General features: G+C 51.5%; 2 protein-coding genes across 7 annotated transcripts; both read left to right on the top strand.

Annotated features, from left to right (window-relative positions):
* The first annotated feature begins 1,741 nt into the window (after nucleotides 1–1,741).
* On the top strand, nucleotides 1,742–19,039 carry SYCE1 (synaptonemal complex central element protein 1). 5 transcript variants are annotated; one of them, XM_036335765.1, is made up of 14 exons: nucleotides 1,742–1,767; nucleotides 3,822–3,880; nucleotides 14,076–14,138; nucleotides 14,759–14,818; nucleotides 15,155–15,229; nucleotides 15,858–15,905; nucleotides 16,126–16,180; nucleotides 16,891–16,980; nucleotides 17,231–17,294; nucleotides 17,992–18,058; nucleotides 18,133–18,256; nucleotides 18,320–18,430; nucleotides 18,575–18,662; nucleotides 18,896–19,039. In XM_036335765.1, exons 3-14 carry the CDS (start codon nucleotides 14,111–14,113, stop codon nucleotides 18,959–18,961), a joined length of 876 nt encoding a protein of 291 aa, XP_036191658.1. In that variant the 5' UTR covers nucleotides 1,742–1,767; nucleotides 3,822–3,880; nucleotides 14,076–14,110; the 3' UTR covers nucleotides 18,962–19,039. The 5 variants fall into 5 exon arrangements, with proteins under 5 accessions (XP_036191658.1, XP_036191659.1, XP_036191657.1 ...); XM_036335766.1 differs by lacking the exon at nucleotides 1,742–1,767 and adding an exon at nucleotides 1,786–1,929 and having other exon boundaries at nucleotides 3,822–3,934; XM_036335764.1 differs by lacking the exon at nucleotides 1,742–1,767 and adding an exon at nucleotides 1,800–1,929.
* LOC118669677 (splicing factor U2AF 65 kDa subunit-like) lies at nucleotides 3,827–9,966 on the top strand. 2 transcript variants are annotated; one of them, XM_036335762.1, is made up of 2 exons: nucleotides 3,827–3,934; nucleotides 8,435–9,966. In XM_036335762.1, the coding sequence occupies exon 2, from the start codon at nucleotides 8,547–8,549 to the stop codon at nucleotides 9,960–9,962; it is 1,416 nt and encodes a 471-aa protein (XP_036191655.1). In that variant the 5' UTR covers nucleotides 3,827–3,934; nucleotides 8,435–8,546; the 3' UTR covers nucleotides 9,963–9,966. The 2 variants fall into 2 exon arrangements, with proteins under 2 accessions (XP_036191655.1, XP_036191654.1); XM_036335761.1 differs by lacking the exon at nucleotides 3,827–3,934 and adding an exon at nucleotides 4,298–4,378.
* Nucleotides 19,040–19,660: the final 621 nt, after the last annotated feature.

Here is a 19,660-nt window from a genome sequence, read left to right as displayed (position 1 = left end):
TGACTGACCAACCGGCCGATACATATGATGTGCACTGGCAATATCCTATATAATAAAAGCCTAATATGCAAATCAACCAAATGGTGGAACTGGTGGACTGGTTGCTATGATGAGCACTGACCATCAGGGGGCAGACGCTCAATGCAGGAGCTGCCCCCAGCCCGCAGGCCCTAGGCCAGCCAACACGGGTGCCAGCAGCAAACCCCCCCCCCCCCATTGCCCCACTGGTTGCCCCACAGATCAGCCCTGATTGCCAGCCAGGCCTAGGGACCCTACCTGTGCATGAATTTATATACACACTAGAGCAGCCGTGGGCAAACTACGGCCCGCGGGCCGGATCCGGCCCATTTGAAATGAATAAAACTATTGAGAAAAAAGACCGTACCCTTTTATGTAATGATGTTTACTTTGAATTTATATTAGTTCACACAAACACTCCATCCATGCTTTTGTTCCGGCCCTCCGGTCCAGTTTAAGAACCCATTGTGGCCCTCGAGTCAAAAAGTTTGCCTACCCCTGCACTAGAGGCTCGGTGCACGAATTCGTGCATGGTTGAGGTCCCTCGGCCTGGCTGGTGATCAAGGTCAATCGGGGCCGTCTCACCCAGTCCTGATCAGCCAGACCCCAGCAGCAAGCTAACCTACTGGTCGGAGCGTCTGCCCCCTCATGGTCAGTGTGCATCACAGTGACTGGTTGACTGGTCAACCAAACAGTCGACCAATTGGTCAGACACTTAGCATAGTAGGCTTTTATATATATAGATATGCCTACTATGCTAAGTGTCTGACCAGTTTGACCAGTTGCTATGATGTGCACTGACCACCAGGGGCAGACACTCCGACCGGTAGGTTAGCTTGCTGCTGGGGTCTGGCCTATTTCGACTGGCTGAGACAGGCCAGACATGACCAGGAGCCAACCTCCCTCGGTCCCTCTCTGGCTGGCCAATCTCCTTCTGTCCCTCCCCAGCCTCTAAAATATTTCTTCTAATTAATTTCCTTTCAATGTGCATGAATCTGTGCACCAGGCCTATAGTTTAAAAATAAACATGGCCGCCGAAACCGGTTTGGCTCAGTGGATAGAGCGTCGGCCTGCGGACTGAAAGGTCCCAGGTTCGATTCCGGTCAAGGGCATGTACCTGGGTTGCGGGCATATCCCCAGTAGGGGATGTGCAGGAGGCAGCTGATCGATGTTTCTCTCTCATCGATGTTTCTGACTCTCTGTCTCTCTCCCTTCCTCTCTGTAAAAAATCAATAAAATATATTTAAAAAAATAAAAAATAAAAAAATAAAAATAAAAAATAAACATGGCCCTCCAAGATGATAAGAAAGACCTTGAACTCGAAGGGCTTGTGGAGTCCCATGCCTGTGTTTCTTGTTGTCCCTGAATACCTTCAGAAATTCACTTCAAATCCCATTGCTGCCACCAAATCTGTTAAAGAACAAGAACTAAAATAAAAAAAGAACAAAAATTCAACTGAGTAAATGTGAAGATCTAACTGGCTTTATTGAATAATTCATGAACTGGACAGCATCCTATTTAATAAATAGAGAGGTGCTCTTAGTAGCTGTACAAAATGTAAGGCTTTTATAGGCGGGAAGACAGGACAAGGGAGTTATTAGCAAAAGAAAAGGACGGTTTCAGGCGAAGTCACCTACCTTTTGGGAACGGCTGAGGATCTTATCAAGCAGATTACCTCACTAGAGTCGATCAGGAAATTCCAGACTGATTGGTTTAAGGCCACATTCCTGGGAGGAGCTCAAACTGCAAGTAAGTCTTGATTTGCTGTTCTAGGGGCTCCACCGTGGGCCAGTTTCCTTTTCTTCAACAGTATCATGTTTTCTATCCCACAGAGGAAGAACTCTCTTAGCTTATTCCTTCATTTGGCTGGATCATCTCCTCCATTGCTTTCTTAGACAGTATGTTTGGGAGGTAAATAGTTTCGGAGCTGAATTCCTTTCCCTTTGACCCGTTTTTCTCCTTTTGGAACCTTTAGGGATCTTGTCTCCATGCTCTGTGAAATACTAAAATCGGGGTGTGTGGGCAAGCTGAATAGCCATCTCTGACTGCGATGAAAGAAAATTGAATTTACTTAAGGAAAGGGGGTGGGGGGTGGGGTAACCGAAGGGAAGGGCTGCACAGGAGACATTTGGTAGATGATGGATATAGCACCCAGGAGCTGGAGTTTCGTCCGTATATGTAGTCACTGGCGGGAAGCTCTTGTCATCAGTGGGTCTGGGGGCTGAGTTGGTGGGCTTAGAATGCAGATGGAATGCAGGTGTGCAATCAGGTGTCTTTAGGACAATTTCTATCTGGTCTGATTCCTGGTGTCCTGCAAGTTTTTCTGGTCTTTGTCCTCCTGTGGTGGGAAGCTTACAAAAGGCCATTAAGGTTATATTGCCCTATAGTCCTAACACTCTGGTGTGTGTCTGTTTTCACCAACTGTACCGGGTACTCAACTCCAATCTGAAAACTTGTATCCTTCATTTCTGGGAATAAATTCTTTTCCCCTTGGTGATTCCCTCCCCTGCATTTTCTCTGTGCCTATTCTTAGCAGAACTCTTAATATTCAGATACAGGATTTCCTTGCCTAGAAATTTCTAATTTTCTTAGGTTGGTCTCTTAGCTTCCATGTTTGTCTTTTTTGCTTTACTTTTTGGGAATTTTCTTACATTTATTTTTCTTCTATTGACTTTCACTTTTCTTTACTTTTTCTTTTTATAAATCTTAGCCTCTTAATTCTTTTTTTTTTTTTTAATATATTTTATTGATTTTTCACAGAGAGGAAGGGAGAGAGATAGAGAGAGTTAGAAACATCGATGAGAGAGAAACATCGATCAGCTGCCTCTTGCACATCCCCCACCGGGGATGTGCCCGCAACCCAGGTACATGCCCTTGACCGGAATCGAACCCGGGACCTCTCAGTCCGCAGGCTGACGCTCTATCCACTGAGCCAAACCGGTTTTGGCCTCTTAATTCTCTCCAACTAATCAACATGACCTCCGACACACAACACTCAAAAGTGGGGCCTCTCTTCACTCCAGGGGTTATTGACTTTCTTCTTTGTTTCTTGAATTTCTTTTCTTTTTAAATGCACCTGATGCTATTCTTGGTTGTTGATCCTTTTATCCCTCTGAAGATATTATTCATAGATATTTTTAAAATATATTTTTATTGATTTCAGAGAGGAAGGGGGAGAGAGAGAGAGAAACATCAATGATGAGAGAGAATCATTGATCAGTTGCCTCCTGCATGCCCCACACTGGGATCGAGCCCACAACCCAGGCATATACCTTGACTGGGAATGAAACTGTGACCTCCTGGTTCATAGGTCCACATTCAACCACTGAGCCACACTGGCCAGACCGTAGGTATTTTATTGTTTTGCCTTCCCGAGTGGGCTATTTCTTCTAAGTTGCTACTTCCTGTTCCTTTGTGTGTGTCTTGTTTTGCTCTCGTTCATGTTAAAAGATCTTTTTTAAAGTGTGGGGACTAAAGAGGTGATTGGGAGCTCAGAGCATATAAATAGGCCTTGGTGGGGTTTTATTGTTGTTATTGTTTTAGTCTATATGAGTTTATTGTCAGAAAGATTTCATAGAAACAGGAATGTACCAACCAAAGTCAGGGTAATAGGAAACAATTTAAAAATACAGGTTTTTCCATGTGGGAACTGGCTTTTCCAATGTCAGGCTCAGCGTCTGCACTTGTCTGATGCCCTTTTGCAGACTTGGTACAAGCCCTGGGCGCACGTGGTACAACACGTGGATCAGCAGGCGTGGCGGCTCTTCTAGCAGGAGATGCATTTGTACTCTTTGCATTTGCAGGAGCAGTGCAAGGGCAGGGGCCACCCAGCAGGAACAGTCGGGGTTCATTTCGAGCTGAGGTAAGACAAGAAGATCCAAAGCAAGTGCTGAAGAAGTACTTGGGCAAGTGGAAGGTGTGTTCTGGGGCTTGTGGGTGGATCTGGCTGCGTCCTCTTATTGGGAAACCCTGATTTCAGTATCTCTAGTTCTTTTGTTCCCATGACCCAAAGAAGATTCTCCTAATATCCTCCTGCCTAGAGGCTGAAGTCTCGGCAGCTAGAGTTCTTGGAGCTGAGTAGAGAAATTGGGCTGGGGTTGTGAGATAAACTGCTTTATTATTCAGTATGTACAGTTTTTGCATAATCTTCCTTTTGTTTTACAGTCTTTTTCCCAAGAAGGGGGATGGGTAGTATTCCAGTAACTCAAGTCAGGGAGGGGACTTAACTGCTTCTTAAGCAGTTTTAACCAATCCTAATTTTTTTTTTTTTTAAGGGACAAATCCTAATTATAGGACTTCTCTCGTCCCCTTCACTGCCACTTCCAGAGGTGCCTGAGGCAATCAGGTCCTAAACCTCTTGGTGAGTCTATGGTGCCAATAAAATTGCCTTTGAGTTATCCTCGTTACTGGTTTTCTAAATCATCTAGTACTTGTCCATTTTTTTGGTGCCTTCCAAAATGTTTTTGAAACAAACAATCCCATTTGTGTTTTTAAAGTTTCAGGAGGAAGAAAATGAAGATATATCTGTTCAGTCTAACATCTTTCCTGAGAATTCCTCCTGTTTCTGTTCATCCCTACTGCAGTCACTCTAATTTTAGCCACCCTCCCTGTTCAGCTGGTTCACTGCCGCAGCCTGCCAGCTGCTTGCCTGCTCCCAGGCTTGCCCCGTCCTTATCTGTTGTATAACACTGAAGTCAGAGTGAACTTTCTACAAAGCAATATTATTTCTCCACCCTCCTTTACACCCTTCTGATTTCCTTTCCCTCTTAACTTATAAGGCCCTGTAGCATCTAGCCTTGATCTCCTAGAGGCAAATTGGCACCAGATTCAATGATTGAACCTTGCTTGATTCAGCAACCTCACTGCTTGAGTTCTGGGGCTAAGAAAGTTTAGAATCCGAGTGACGGCGCGCGCACACACACAAGAAAGAAAGAAAGGAAAGAAAGAAAGAGAGAAAAAGAGAGAGAGAGAGAGAAAGAGAGAGAGAGATAGAGAGAGAGAGAGAGAGAGAGAGAGAGAGAAAGAGAGAAAGAAAGAAAGAAAGGAAGGAAGGAAGGAAGGAAGGAACGAAGGAACGAAGGAAAGAAAGAAAGAAAGGAAGAAAGAAAGTTTAGAGTCAAGACAAAGTTTATTTAGAAAGTCACAGAGATAGAAAAAGTGAGACAACCAGGCTGTGTGGGCTCAGGAAACAAGTTAGAGAGTCAAAGGGCCCTTGGAATTTAGGAGAAAGAAAACAAGGATATAGGTGCCTGGGGGAAGGAGAGGGTGAAAGGCCTAAGAGAGAAAGGGTGAGGGAGAGAGAGAGAGATGGAGGCTGGGTCCTCTGTCCTAAGGGTTCTTATCTGCTCTCTAAAGGTGGGGAAATTAGGGGAGGTCTCTGGGGAGGATCTCAATGGAATATTCCTGGAAGGCAATCTTTGGCACCCTGGGGCTTCCCGATGGGTCATTTTTCATTTCATGGACTCTGGACTCTTTTAAAGGGATCTGATCCTTCTGAATTTTGCACAGCCCTAGATATAATCCCAGCTTTCCAGGTGTGTCCTTTCAGGGTGGTGGTCTCCACTGATTAGCCAGTACCAGGGGGGTCATTAGTCATGCAGTTGGTCCTGAAATCAGCCTTGGTGTCGCCCACCTGGCCTTGCTGCTTCTGGGTTTGTAGGAGCCCTATTCTCTGAACATGAGGGCATGTCATCCCTTTGCTTGTAGCCATTAGGTGATGTCAACCTGCCTCCCTGGTCACCAGACCTTCCCTGGATGCTCTTCAGTTTCTGTTGTGTGACCAGTTTGTATTTATTCTGTATTTGTCCCCCATGTCTTGCTCTCCTCTGAAGAATTCCATCTTTTGCCATCTCAAATTGAGAATCTAGTCCTAGAGTATTTTTGCAGAACTGCCTAGCCAGTGCCCACAAACAATACCTCTTTCCAGCACGACCAAGGGAGCCAGCCTCAGTGAGTGAGAGTGACTTGCACAGCCACCTCTCCCTCTAGAACAGCCGTGGGCCAACTACGGCCCGCGGGCCGGACCCAGCCCGTTTGAAATGAATAAAACTATTGAAAAAAAAGACCGTACCCTTTTATGTAATGATGTTTACTTTGAATTTATATTAGTTCACACAAACACTCCATCCATGCTTTTGTTCTGGCCCTCCGGTCCAGTTTAAGAACCCATTGTGGCCCTCGAGTCAAAAAGTTTGCCCACCCCTGCCCTAGAATCAGGAGCCCTTTCAACCTCTGGCTCCAAGGCCAAGTGTGCTCAATAAGGGTCCTTTCCTGGAAGGCAATCTTTGGCACACTGGGGCTTCCCAATGGGTCACTTTTCATTTCATGGACTCTGGACTCTTTCAAAGGGATCTGATCGTTTTGAATTTTGCACAGCCCTAGATATAACTCTTTTTATAAAAAGGTCTTTGCCCGAGCGGGTTTGGCTCAGTGGATAGAGTGTTGGCCCTCGGACTGAAGGGTCTGGGTTCGATTCCAGCAAAGAGTACATACCTTGGTTGCAGGCTTGATCCCACATGTGAAAGGCAACCAATCGATGTGTCTCTCTCACATTGACGTTTCTCTCTCTGTGTCACTCTACCTCCCTTCCACTCTCTAAAAATCAATGGAAAAAATATCCTCGGTTGAGGATTAATAAAAATAAAAAGGTCTTTGCTCCTGACTATAGGATCACTGTGAAATGTCTGTAAATATGTTTTTATAATTCTGTTTTAAGTTGGCGTACACTTAACTGAAACCAGTCATCGGCAGCTACTGCTCTCTGGAGAGGTCAATGATAGAATTCAGAAGGAATGGAGACAGGGGTTTGGAATGAGTGTCTGTTCCCTGCAGGCCAGTGTGGTGTTCAGACCTTTAGACTCACTGTGAGCTGCCACGGCCAACACAAGACGAAAGCCTGTGACTTGTCAGTGTGCAGTGTGACATCATTAAAGACTGATGCTAGCCTCAGGTCCTAGCCCGGCCTCTGAACCAGCTTTTTCTGGTAATCTCCTCTAAGGTGTTGTTCTCAACATGCACAGGAGACAGCAGAGAACTTTTTCTGACTTCTACTCAGGTGCTGTTTCCAAAAGGCACAGGAGATGGCAGCAGAGAATAGCATTTCTGGTTATTTTCAAGCCGGAAATAGCTGGCAGCAGAGAAAAACTCTTCCTGGTGACCTTCACTCAGGTGTTCCTCCCAAGGTGCCCACAAGCTGGAAGAAAAGAGCATTTTCCTGCCTTGAGGACTCTGCCCACTCTGCATTAAAATGAGGATGTAGACCCCTGGTCATAAGCTCACTTTGATATAATTCCTGCTTTAAGATCCTCACATACTCATCTGACCTATTGCCCCCATTTGGTAGATGAGGCAGGGGATGTGTTATCTCCATTTTGCAGGTATTTAAGCTGAAGACTGAGTCTAACATAACTGAGGCCTTAAATGGGCCAAGATGGGTCAGAAGAGCGAGCACACACAGTATCCTGGACAAATAGAGGAATCACACAGTCCTTGCAGCTTTGGGTTGAATCTTGGTCATTCTATCTGAAGAAAATCTGCACATTACCTAATGGTCCACCTTGCCATACACTCACCCCAGCTGGTGTCTGGGGTAGGATTTGGGCAGGCAGCTGGGGAAGGGGACAGGGAGGGAGGGAGGAGGTGCCCTGGCCCTTTACAGGAGCACAACCAGCACCAGAGGCCTATAACAGGGGCTGCCCTCCAGCCGTTTAAAATCTATTCTTTAGTCCAGAGCACAGGTCTGCTTCTGCCCACGTGACCTTCCTCTGAGGCCTCACCTGACAAGAGCTTCCTAGGGGCTCAGAATGGAGCCTAGGGGGACAGGTGCAGAACTGACTTCTGGCCCCATCCCTTACTGGCTGTGCGACTTCAGGCAAATAAATGTAAACTCAGTCTCCTCACCTCTCAGGGTGGCTGCAGGGATTCAGCAAAGTGTGTCAGCTCCTGCTCAACATGTGATCCGCACCCACTCTCCCGCCCTCCTCCCTTCTTAGTCTTTCCTACCCTCTGTGTGGGATAAACCAAGAGTATAGCAACTAGCCCCCTTTTAGCAGAACGAGCTCTTCTATTCATGTCCAAAGAGCCAAAGTCCCCCTAGGTACCAGCTCCTACACCTGTGCTGGCTTTACCTTCAGGACATTGTTAACCACGGCTTCTCTCTGGTCTTCACACTCCTGTCCTCTCCAAACCCATGGTCCCTGCCTCAGCTCAGGCCAGCACCACCTCTCACCGGTGTACTCACTGCGCCTCTCTTGTCCAGTCCTACCGCCACACTGTGACCAGTTTGACCTTTTAAAATTAGGGACCTAGAGAGAACCTAGCTGGAGAACCTGGCTGGAGAACCTGGAGAGAACCTGGCTGGAGAACCAGGCTATGCTGATCAGCTGAACACTGCCTCCTTGTCCTTCATTCTTCGCAGACTCCGTCCACACCTTTGGGAACCCCTGGACCTGCTGGGAGCGAGCGGCTAGAGCGGGCAGGCGGCCAGGCGAGGTGAGCGCTGCACAGGGCCCTTAGGCGGCAGCCTCAGCATGTCGGACTCCCAGGAGTTCCAGCGGCAGCTCATCGAGAATAAGCAAGGACGAGACAAGGAGAACCGGCACCGCAAGCGCAGCCACAGCCGCTCACGCAGCCGGGACCGCAAGCGCCGCAGCCGGAGCCGCGACAGGCGCAACCGGGACCAGCGGAGCGCATCCCGGGACCGGCGGCGACGAAGCAAACCGTTGGCCAGAGGCGCTAAAGAGGAGCGGGGTCGATTGATTCGCTCCCCCCGCCATGAGAAGAAGAGGAAGGTCCGCAAATACTGGGACGTGCCGCCGCCCGGCTTTGAGCACGTCACCCCCCTGCAGTACAAGGCCATGCAAGCTGCGGGTCAGATTCCAGCCACCGCCCTCCTCCCCACCACCACCCCGGGCGGTCTGGCTGTGACCCCGACGCCAGTGCCTGGGGTGGGGAGCCAGATGACTAGGCAGGCCCGGCGCCTCTACGTGGGCAACATCCCCTTCGGCGTCACCGAGGAGGCCATGGTGGACTTCTTCAACGCCCAGATGCGCCTGGGCGGGCTGACGCAGGCCCCGGGCCACCCCGTCCTGGCCGTGCAGATCAACCAAGACAAGAACTTCGCCTTCTTGGAGTTCCGCTCCGTGGACGAGACCACCCAGGCCACGGCCTTCGACGGCATCATCTTCCAGGGCCAGTCGCTGAAGATCCGCCGGCCCCACGACTACCAGCCTCTGCCCGGCCTGTCGGAGAACCCCTCTGTCTACCTGCCCGGTGTGGTGTCCACCGTGGTCCCGGACTCTGCGCACAAGCTGTTCGTGGGGGGCTTGCCCAACTACCTGCACGAGGACCAGGTGAAAGAGCTGCTGACATCGTTCGGGCCCCTCAAGGCCTTCCACCTGGTCAAGGACGGCGCCACCGGGCTCTCCAAGGGCTTCGCCTTCTGTGAGTACGTGGACATCAGCGCTACGGATCAGGCCATGGCGGGGCTGAACAGGATGCAGCTGGGGGACAGGACACTGCAGGTGCAGAGGGCGAGTGTGGGGGCCAAGAATGCCATGCCGAGCACCATCCACCAGACCCCCGTGACCCTGCAAGTGCCAGGCCTGCTGAGCTCCCAGGTGCAGATGGGGGGCCAGCCCACGGAGGTCCTGTGCCTCCTGAACACGGTGCTGCCCGAGGAGCTCCTGGACGACGAGGAGTACGAGGAGATCGTGGAGGACGTGCGGGACGAGTGCAGCAAGCACGGGCTGGTCAGGTCCATCGAGATCCCCCGGCCCGTGGACGGCGTGGAGGTGCCCGGCTGCGGGAAGGTCTTCGTGGAGTTCGCCTCTGTGTGTGACTGCCAGAAAGCCATGCAGGGCCTGACAGGTCGCAAGTTCGCCAACAGAGTGGTTGTCACAAAATACTGTGACCCCGACTCTTACCACCGCCGGGACTTCGGGTAGAGGCGGTGGGGGTGGGTGGGGCCGGGTTGGCTGGGGGCCACTCCCCTCCGAATGACAGCAATTAAGGGTGGGGGTGGGGGCGGGGTGTACAGGTTATATTCATAATTTTTTTTCTATTTACATGTATTTTATTTTTTTGTAATTAATTTTTTAAAGTATTAAAAAGGGTAAAAAAAAAAAAATTAAGGACCTAATCCTGTTGTTTCCCAAGTGTAAGAACTACCAACCGGGTCCCCCTGCCCCGCCCCCAGCCCCCAGCCTAGAGAAGAAAGGTTCTATGATCCCCACAGTGCTGAGACTATCAGGCTCATTGGCGCTCCTGGCCTCATTTCCTATCATGCCACCCCAGTTCAGTCACTGGGAACCCCCACTGTCAGCATTCACCTCTCTGATTGGAAGATGGGTGAGGGCTTTAACACAGAGGTGCCAGCGCTGAGACTACTCCTTCTGGTTGGCCTGTCCCAGAACAGACTTCGTATACAGTGAACAGGCTGGAAACTATCCCGCACTGACTGCACCCAGGTCCACTGGCCCGGGGATGGCCCCGCAGCCATGCCTCTCCCCAGAAACGAGAATTCCGCGCCTGCACCTGCATCTACACCTGCACCACCCCAGGTGACCACCTGCCGCAGCGCGGGGTAGGACACCTCGTCCCCTATGGGCAGGGTTTTCCCGCACCCCCTGCCCTCCCGGCAGACCCCGAGACGGTTCACCCCCTCGGCCCCACCTTCGGCCGCTCTCTGTCCACAGGTAGCAGGGCCAGCCGTGGGATCAAGCTAGGAGGAAGGAGGGTCATGCTGCACCCTTGCACTCTCCCCTCCATCCTACCTAGACGTGCAGCCAAGGCTAGTCCCGTGGAGCTGACACCGTCTGCCTCGCTCCCGATGCCTGAGCGAGGAGTCTTCGGTGACACTGTAAAGCTCTGGTGTGTGCAGCGAGGAGCACCTCGGAACTGAGGCTCTAGCTCCGTTCCCCGATGGACTGCACAGGAGCACGTGCTGCAGCGCCAGCGACGTCCACAGGGGCGCGCGCCCGGGAGGCCTCTGCACATGCGCAGATCAGATTCCTCATACCGGCCAATCGGCAGCCCGGAAGTCGGCACGCCGGCCCTCCCCTCTTCTACCCTTAAGGACTTTCTCCGGCGTTTGCCCAGAGCCGTTATCCTGCGGTAGCTCTCCCGGAAGGTGGTGTGAAGCGCATTGCGCAGACGTGCTACGGAAGCCCCGCCCCCTCGCGGGTGCCGTCCAATCCCAGCGGAGGTGCCAACCAGGCGCCCACGAGCTGAGAGGAAATGGCTGGGCGGCCGGGGCCTTCGAGGTCTGAGTCCTCGGGGACCGGGAAGACGGACCAGGCTGGGAAGGCCGAAGGTAGTGCGGGGGGTGCGGGCCTCCGTCGGGGACGGGCGGGAGCGCAGGTGGCTTCCCCTCCGTATCCGCAGGCCGCGGCCTAGCATCTGCGGGAAAAGCTTATTATCTGCGCGGGGTGCACAGAGGGCGTCTGTCCGGCGGCGGCGGAGAAGGGGTTTGGATTCTGAAGGGAACACACAAGTGAGGACACATTTTAAATCTTATTGTTTGATTTTCTGGGGGGACGGTCTAGGCACTCCTTGGGCACATTTCTTAACCGTCGTTCGAGGGTCCGATGTTAATGTCGTCAGGAGGGGTGCCTGCAGGGCGAGTGCCCTTGACCTCCGACGACCCCGCAGGGTGTGCTGGGTAACGAAGCGGGGTGTCTGCAGCTCAGCCGCACACCTGGGGCGCCCGGGAAAGGGCGTGCAGGGGCTGCGGCTTCTGTTTCTACCACTTTTAAGTAAATGTGGAATTGTTTTAAAATAGAAGGTCAGAAATAGGGGACTCATACTACACAGGCTGTTTTGTGAGAGAGTCGTTGGCTCATTGGACAGCGATTTGCTGCTGCCCCAGCCCGCCCTTCCTAGGACCAGCGCCGGAGAATGGAAACAGTACGGACAAGGCCCGAAAGGAGCGATGGCTCGGCCTGCGGACTCAAGGTCCCGGTTCGATTCCGGTCAGGGCACAGGCTTGGGTTGCGGGCCCGATCCCCAGTAGGGGGCGTGCAGGAGGCAGCTGATCCATGATTCTCTCTCATCGTGGATATTTCTCTCTCTCTCTCCCTCTCCCTTCCTCTCTGAAATCAATAAAAATATATTTTTTTAAAAAGTCATTTTGGGGTTACGGGGAAATTTATTAACTTAATATAACTCTACGCAGAAATTTATTAACTTAATATAACTCTACGCAGAAGTGTATGTGAACAGTAAACACCCTTTCCCGTCCTTCCAGCCAGAGGTTACGTGGACGCGGTGGGTGCGTATTTGGGGACTGACGGCTGCACAGAGCCCTGTCGTGGGGATGAAGCCTTAGTTCTCCATGGGTTTCCCACTTTGACATCAACAGACACTGCTTCAGTGTCATCTCGCGTGCCCTTTTGAATATTTATCTGAGTATGTCTGATGGGTAAATTCCTGGAAGTGGGGTTGTCTTCAACATGTTGCTGCGGCCACATGGTTGCCAGAGGTCACGTTGGTCTCCAGTGTGCCCGTGGGTGGAAGGGCCCGTGGCCCACGGCAGCCCAAACGGGCGCTGTCACACTTCCTCATCTTCACCCACCTCCGGGGCACAAGGCGTGGTTTCCATCTCTTTCGTTATGATTCGAGGGTGTGCCTCTTTCAAAATGTTTCTTGGCCATTTGTGTAATTTTTGGTTAACCATCCTTTTCGCCACTCTCATGCAGAAATGGTTGTTTAGCTTCCCTAGATTGATTGATTGATTAGTTGGTTGGTTGATTTTCAAAATTTTTATTATGAAAAGACTTAAACCTATACAGAGGTCGAGAACAACGTATAATTACCCTACGAGCCCGTCTTTCAGCTTTAACGACGATCAGCTCTGGGCAGTCTGGTTTGCTCTTTCTCCTCACCCCTCCACTGTTTCATTTCACAGCATCCCAGGCATCAAAGCACGTAACCCATAGATACGGCCATGCACATCTCTAAACGTTCTCTAAAGGATAAGTACTCTTTTCAGAAAGCTCACCACAATACCATTGTGGCCTCTGAAATTTTAAGAGATACAATCATTCTTTTGTTTCATCAACTTATCTGGTCAATTTTCAAATTTCCCTGATTGTGTCATCAATATTTTTTGAAGTGCATTTGTTTGAATCAAGATCTAAATGCAGTTTGTTTACTGAAATTGGTTAACATGTCTCTTTAATCCCTTTTAGTCTGTAAGGGTCTTCCTTTCTCCCCTTTCCCCAAAATTTATTTGTTAAAGAAGCTGGGTTGCTTTTCCTGTGGAGCTTCCCAATCGGAATGTTGCTCATTTCATACTCATGAGCCATTTAACATGTTCCCCTGTCCCTGTGTTTCCTCTGACTTGATATTTAAATTAAGAGGCTTAGTAAGTATGTGTCATTTTTGGTCAAGAATCCTACCTTGTATTTTTACCTAAGTGTCTCATGATGTCCGGTTATCTTTATTGTAATGTTAATGCCATTAGTAATAATTACCTAGATCTACTTTATTAGGGAGTGAAAAATACAAGTGCCTATATTGGTTATAACAAGTCAACATGAAATACTTTACTGGGAGGCTTCAGAATAACGATTGTGTACAGGGAAGCTCTATATTTACATATGCTTAAATGAGACGTTTTATTACGTGTTCTTCCTATTCCTTGTGGGGTTTTAAAAATGAGATCTCTAGCACTTTCTGGTTGATTATGGTGTCTGCCAGTTGCAGTGATTTCTGACTCCTTGTTTCAGTTTCTTATATCCCTCCTTTCCTTCCTTTCACTATTACATCGCGAGCGCGGACCCAGCCTTGAACAGTAGCAGCAGTGAGAGTGCATCCCTACCCGCACCCTGAGTTTTAGTGAAGGGAGATCTGCGGTGTCATTTACCTGTTAGTGAAAGCTGCTCACAAAGGGGCTCAGTTTATCTCTCGTGCAGTGTCCGCCTCGAGACAAGGAGCCAGCCGGGCACCTCTCTGACTGGAGGTCTGCCCTCAGCCCATCTCAGTCCCAGCCCAAGGTTGTCGGATCCTTCCTCAGGCCTCTCCTACAGGATCTGAAATGTTCTGTTTTGTCTCCACAGGGCAGGCCAAGTCCTCACAGAAAATTGAAAACTTGATGGATATGGTGAAGAAGTTGCAGAAAGGTCATATGTCTCCGTTATACCTGAGGCTCAAACAGAAGTGGATTCAACTCCAGGCCCCACAGTTCACAACCTTTGGAAATCAATTCATTCGCTCTTACTTCTAAAACTTAATTCTTGAAAATAAAAGTATAGACCTATGATCCAAAATTAAAGTATAAGAGGATAGCAGGCAAAACATTTTCCCAAAATCCAGTTGCAACCCCCTTGCTGACTACCCACCCACTTGACTCACTGCATGAAAGAGATTAAAGTTAGACGCAGGTTTTCACCTTCATCTCCCTTCCCTCCACCTCACCGGGCTCCTCCCAGCCATGTTGCCATCTCAGGGCAGACCTCTGCACTCACTGCCTCCCATTCCCACCCCAGGAGTGCAGGGCCTGCCCCCTCACTTGATTTGGGGCCTTCAAGAGGCCTTCCCATATCTGAAGAAGCATGTCCCACTCTTTCAGTCTTTGATCCCTAGCCCCTCTATTTCTCTTGACTGCAGGTACCACAGCCCGAGTCAATATCTTGGTTTATCTCTTCCTCATGGCCCCTACCTTGAATGTGAGCCCCTGGGGGGTTCCCATGTTCCTCTGCCTGCACTATCGTCTTCACTCAAACTCCTTTCCTCCCTGCAGCGGGAAGCCTAGAGCCCAGGGTTGAGGTCCTGATTAACCGGATTAATGAGGTGCAACAAGGTGAGCTCAGGAATTTTAGCCTCTCAGCCAGGAGGGCCCGGTGCAGAATGAAAACGCAGGACCCCTTGTTCAGAAATTACTAAGTATTTCACAACAGCAACTGCAGAGCATTAAACCAAGCACGGGTCCATCCAAATGCAGCTGTCTTGGGCCCATTATCCTGGCCCTGCTGCAGACAGAGCCCAACAAAAAGGCCTCTGGAAGCCTCATGTTTCTGCTCAATAAAATCTGGGCCCCTCTGGGTTTGCTCGAAGACAAATGTGAAATGTCACTGTTTGCAAGGAATGGTGTAGCTGGAGGCTGCCCTGACAATGTCTGTCCTGCTCTTTGGCACAGCAAAAAAGAAAGCCAGTGAGGAGCTGGGAGAGGCCCGGACTGTCTGGGAGACTCTGCAGAAGGAACTGGACTCACGTAAGTGTGCCAAGGTTCACTCAGAGGTCCCCAACGTCATGCCTCCCTGAACCCAGTATTCCAGGCACTGAGCATGTGTACTGTGGCCAAGGGCCGTGCCCCCTCTCCAGCCGCAGGTCCTAGCCGACCAAACTCCCCCTTGCCTACTGTGGGTAGGAGTATTCCCCAAACACCCTCCAAGCATACTTCCACCTCACGGCCTTTGCTAGGCTGTTCCCCGCAGATAATATCGGTTCCCATTGCTTCACGTCATCATTCAGCTCTAGCTCAGATTTCCATTCTCAAAGAGACCCTCCCCAATCATCCCATCCAAAGACAGCACCACCTGATTACATGCCCCTTCCTGCTTGATGTGTTTCCTCACAGTCTTGACCCATTTCAGATGATGTGTTTCCTTTTTCTCTTCCCTCCATATAAACACGCCTGCATTCCACGGGGTCCTCCAGTCAGTCACCCTGTATCACATCAGAGCCCTTGGTGCTCACAGGGAGTGTGGGCACAAGAGGGGAGGGGGTTTGCCTTGAGGGGTCCACATTTGTTTTCGAAGGAGTGCTGTACCAAAATGCCCGTGTCCCTGAGGGTACAGTGGGTGGTCCCTGATACCTGAACCTGTTGCTGTGTTTTCCAGTGAGTGGAGAGAAAGTGCGCCTGAAAGAGATCTTGAGTAAAAAGCAAGGTAACGACAGCTACGCTGCCCCAGGCTTCTGCCTTTGCCCCTGCGGAAGCTCACTCCCTGCAGGGCACCGGAGCCTTTGCACCAGCTGGCATCCCTCCTGTGGCTTCCACCCCATTTGTAGCAAATGACAAAGTCCCACCACGTGTCCACGAGACTCCGCATGATGGAACCCTGTTACCTCTCCACAAACCTGATGCCTTGATGGTTCCTTTCCCTGCAGAGACCCTGAGGATCCTCCGGCTCCACTGCCAGGAAAAGGAAAGTGAGGCACAGAGGTAAGTGCTCTACCTGGGCCTCACTCTGCCCTGCCCTTCATTCTGGTAAAGAAAGTGAGGGGAATGTCGTAGATCACAGCTCTCCTGTCAAATGGAAAGGCCCATGAGTGTCTTCTCACCCCAGCTCTCGCAATAGGCAGGCCTGTTGTGGGTGTTCTCACTCACGGGGGATAATCATTTTTTTGCTAGAATACCAATTCAATTCTTCTAGCTGGTTTTTCTTCTAAGCCTTTTACGCTTTCCACCAGTTCCATGGCTGGCTGTTCAATCACCTGCCTATCTGTCCCTTCAACCGTCTGTCCACTCAGCCTCTCATCAATCATCCATTATTCTTCATCCACCTGACCATTTGTGTATCCATCTCTCCACCTCCTGAACACTTACTCAGCTCATTTTGTGACCAGAGGCACCAAGTCCTGGCATCCTCAGATTGGGAAATTCCGATGAGATGAATGTGTGTGTGCTTCTGCACTTGGCCATGTCCCTGTTGATCTCCCTAATCCTCACCAAGATATTTTCAGGGGGCATGTGCTCATGTCCCCGCGCCCCCCGCGCCCCCCCCCCCCCCCACACACACACAAGTTATAGAGAAGGACTCCACCTAGAGGCCTAGGACAGATCTCAGGAGAAGGAAGCAGAAGCCTCGCTCCAGCCCTTTCCTGGGGAGACATTCGGAGAACATGATGGAGGGCTGTCTTGCCTCTTTCCAGGAAGCAAACCCTGCTAGAGGAGTGCAAGGAGCGAATCTGTGCCCTCAACTTCCAGATTGAGGAAGAGAAGAGCAAACAGAGACAGTTGAGGTAAAGCCAGGTGCCTGAGGCCTTCGGGGGCTGGAATGGGTTATAGATGGGGGTGATATCAGGGATGGGGGTTAAAAGAGGAACTGGCCAGGCTAAGGCCCAGAGGGTCAAGGTGGTGAAGTTTCCCCAGAAGAGCAAAGAGTATGGGCAAGCCCCCCTCCCCAGGACTGTACATGGAGACCCTTGGCCTGGGCCAGGATGTGGGGCGTCTCAACCCAGGACCCCTCATCCAATTGTGGTTGGCCCCCAGATTGGATTTCGAGGAACAGTTGGAGGAACTGATGAGCCAGCACAAGGACCTCTGGGAATTCCACGTGAGTCACTCAAATCCATTCCTCCCATTTCCCCCCATCTTCCTTGGCAGAACCAGGCCCAAAATTCAGTCATCCTCCGGGCTTCATTCCTCTCACCCGCCACACCCAGTGTCTGAGCAGGCTGTGACAGCCATACCTCAAAATCCCCTTCAGTCAGACCCTCATCACCACCCTCACTGCCACCCAGTTTCATCCTCTTCGCTGGTCCTGCCCACCCATCCCTGCTGCCTTCTCAGGGCCCTTCAGTGGTCAGGAGGAATCCTGATGAGCTAAGGAGGGGTCATCCATCAAGGACACCCATAGATATATTTGGGGACATCACAGGTAGGGGGTGGGGGTCAGTGTTTGCCACCAAGGGATCCCAACCTCCAAACCAGAAACTAGGCAGAGAGAATGAATGTCAGGATGGAAGGGCTCAATGAGGGGGCCACGCAGAGGAATGAGGAAGAGCAACAGGGCTGGCTGGTCCCCGATTCTCCAGAGGACGACCTCCTGAGCCTCTCGGCACAGCACCGCAGGTAGCTGGGAGAGCCGTTCCAGGCAGAGGCAGCAGCCAGTGCAGAGGTCCTGGCATGTCTGCAGGGCCAGGGTGGTAGGAAGTGAGTCATGCTGAGTGAAGACTAGATGCAAGTAGGCTTCTCGGAGGCGAATGAGGGGAAGTGGGAGATAAGCATGGGCCTCCTTTCTACCCCCTCAGAGTCCAGAGCAGCTGGCCCAGGAGATTGGCGCCCTGGACAGCAGCAATGAGCAATTGCTCAAGGAAGGTGAGAATGGGGGGGCCTGGCTCTGCCCTGCCCTGCTCTGCCCTGGCCTGCCCATCTGCCCCTTCCTGCTGCAGAGAAGCTGGTAGAAGCCAAGCTGGAGGATGTGAAGAATCGTCTGAGCTCCCAGTTTGGTACCAAGGGCTGCTCTGCCATCACTGAGGGGCTCTTCCTCCGCAGCAAGGAGGCAGCGGCTGCCGTGTAAGACGGGCGGGGTGGGGAAGGGCAGAGGGGGGGCTACAGCACTGATGGCCCCACCCTCAGCCATCTGTTTGAGGAGGAGACCAGAAAGGCCCAGGAGCTCCTGGAGGACACTGCCCAGCGCCACGAGCAGCTGCAGGGGGAGTGCCAGCAGCTGCAGCAGAGGAGGCAGAGGTGGGCATGGAGCCCCTCTCCCTGTCTGTAAGGGGAGGCTGCTCAGGGAGTCTCCTGCCTCTGTCCCCTGCTCTCTCCAGCTCTCTTTTCCCTCTCCTCCCCTCCCGTTCCCCCCCGCCCCCTTATCCATCCCTTTATGTCCAGGCTGAAGGAGGAACTGGAAAAGCTCGGAGTGCAAGTCACTGCTCAAGCCCCGAGCAAACAAGAGGATGGGGCCAGCCCAGAAGAAGCTGTGAGCCCTGGAATCATGAAAGGAACTGGGCGGGGGGGGGGGGGGGAGGCAAGGAGGGGGTCCAGGGGGTCCTCAGAGGATGATCTTCCCACAGGGGCACAGCCAAGGCAAAGTCTAGCCTCTAGAAGAGTCTGTCAGTGGGGGTGAGGGGGGGTGGGGGGGGGCAGGCCCCAGGGAGGGTGTGGGTACACAGATTTGGGGAGACTTCCATCTCAGACCCTGATCTCCCACAGGCTAATCCAAAGCCCCTTGGAGTCAGTGAAGAGAAAGACCCAGAGCTGCCCACTGAGCAGGCCTGATGCCCTCCTAGGCGAGGAGGTCCCCCCTGCCCTGGAGCATATGGCTGGGCTTCAGGAAATAAAGGCATTATTTCTGTCCACCTGCCTCAGCTGTGTCCGCGCTGGGGGGTTGGGGAAGGGGAGGAGAGGCCGCTGGGACTGGGTGAAGCTTTGGCCGCACTCGGCCTCTTGGCTCAGAGGACACTGAATCAATGGTTCCCTCGCCTCCCAGTCTCTGGTCTGCTCACCTCCAGGACCCACTGCGCTGGGTCCCCAGGCAGAGGGATGCAGGCCTGAGAACCCACCCTGTGGTTGTTTCTTCCATTCCGTAGCGAGCTTTGGATGACACAGCATCCCCGAAATCCCAACAGTGAGGACCAGGGTGCTGGAGACCTCAGCCAGTCAGTGACATGCCCACACTCACCACTGACTGGCTGAGAAAGAAGTGCAGGTGGAGGCTGAGTGTAGTGTGTGCTCTCCCGGGCACAAACTGTATCACCGAGACCCTGCTATAAGAATATGATGTTAGGAACGCTCAGTGTGCTGGGAGACACTCGGGACTGTGCTTCTGAGGCCTGTTTCAAATCCACCAAAATGCAGCAACCCGGTTAAAGGCAGTGTTGGGCGTGAAAGTCTGTGCTCCAGGTCAAAATCCAGCAAATTAAGTACAAAGAGATTCCTTGTCTTGAAAGGCTCCCATGCCCAGGTAGGACAGTGAAT

This window comes from Myotis myotis, unplaced genomic scaffold, assembly GCF_014108235.1.
Source record: "Myotis myotis isolate mMyoMyo1 unplaced genomic scaffold, mMyoMyo1.p scaffold_m19_p_15, whole genome shotgun sequence".
Lineage (NCBI taxonomy): Eukaryota > Metazoa > Chordata > Mammalia > Chiroptera > Vespertilionidae > Myotis > Myotis myotis.
The sequence above is the reverse complement of the archived record's forward strand: the minus strand, read 5'-3'. Positions and strand labels throughout refer to the sequence as shown.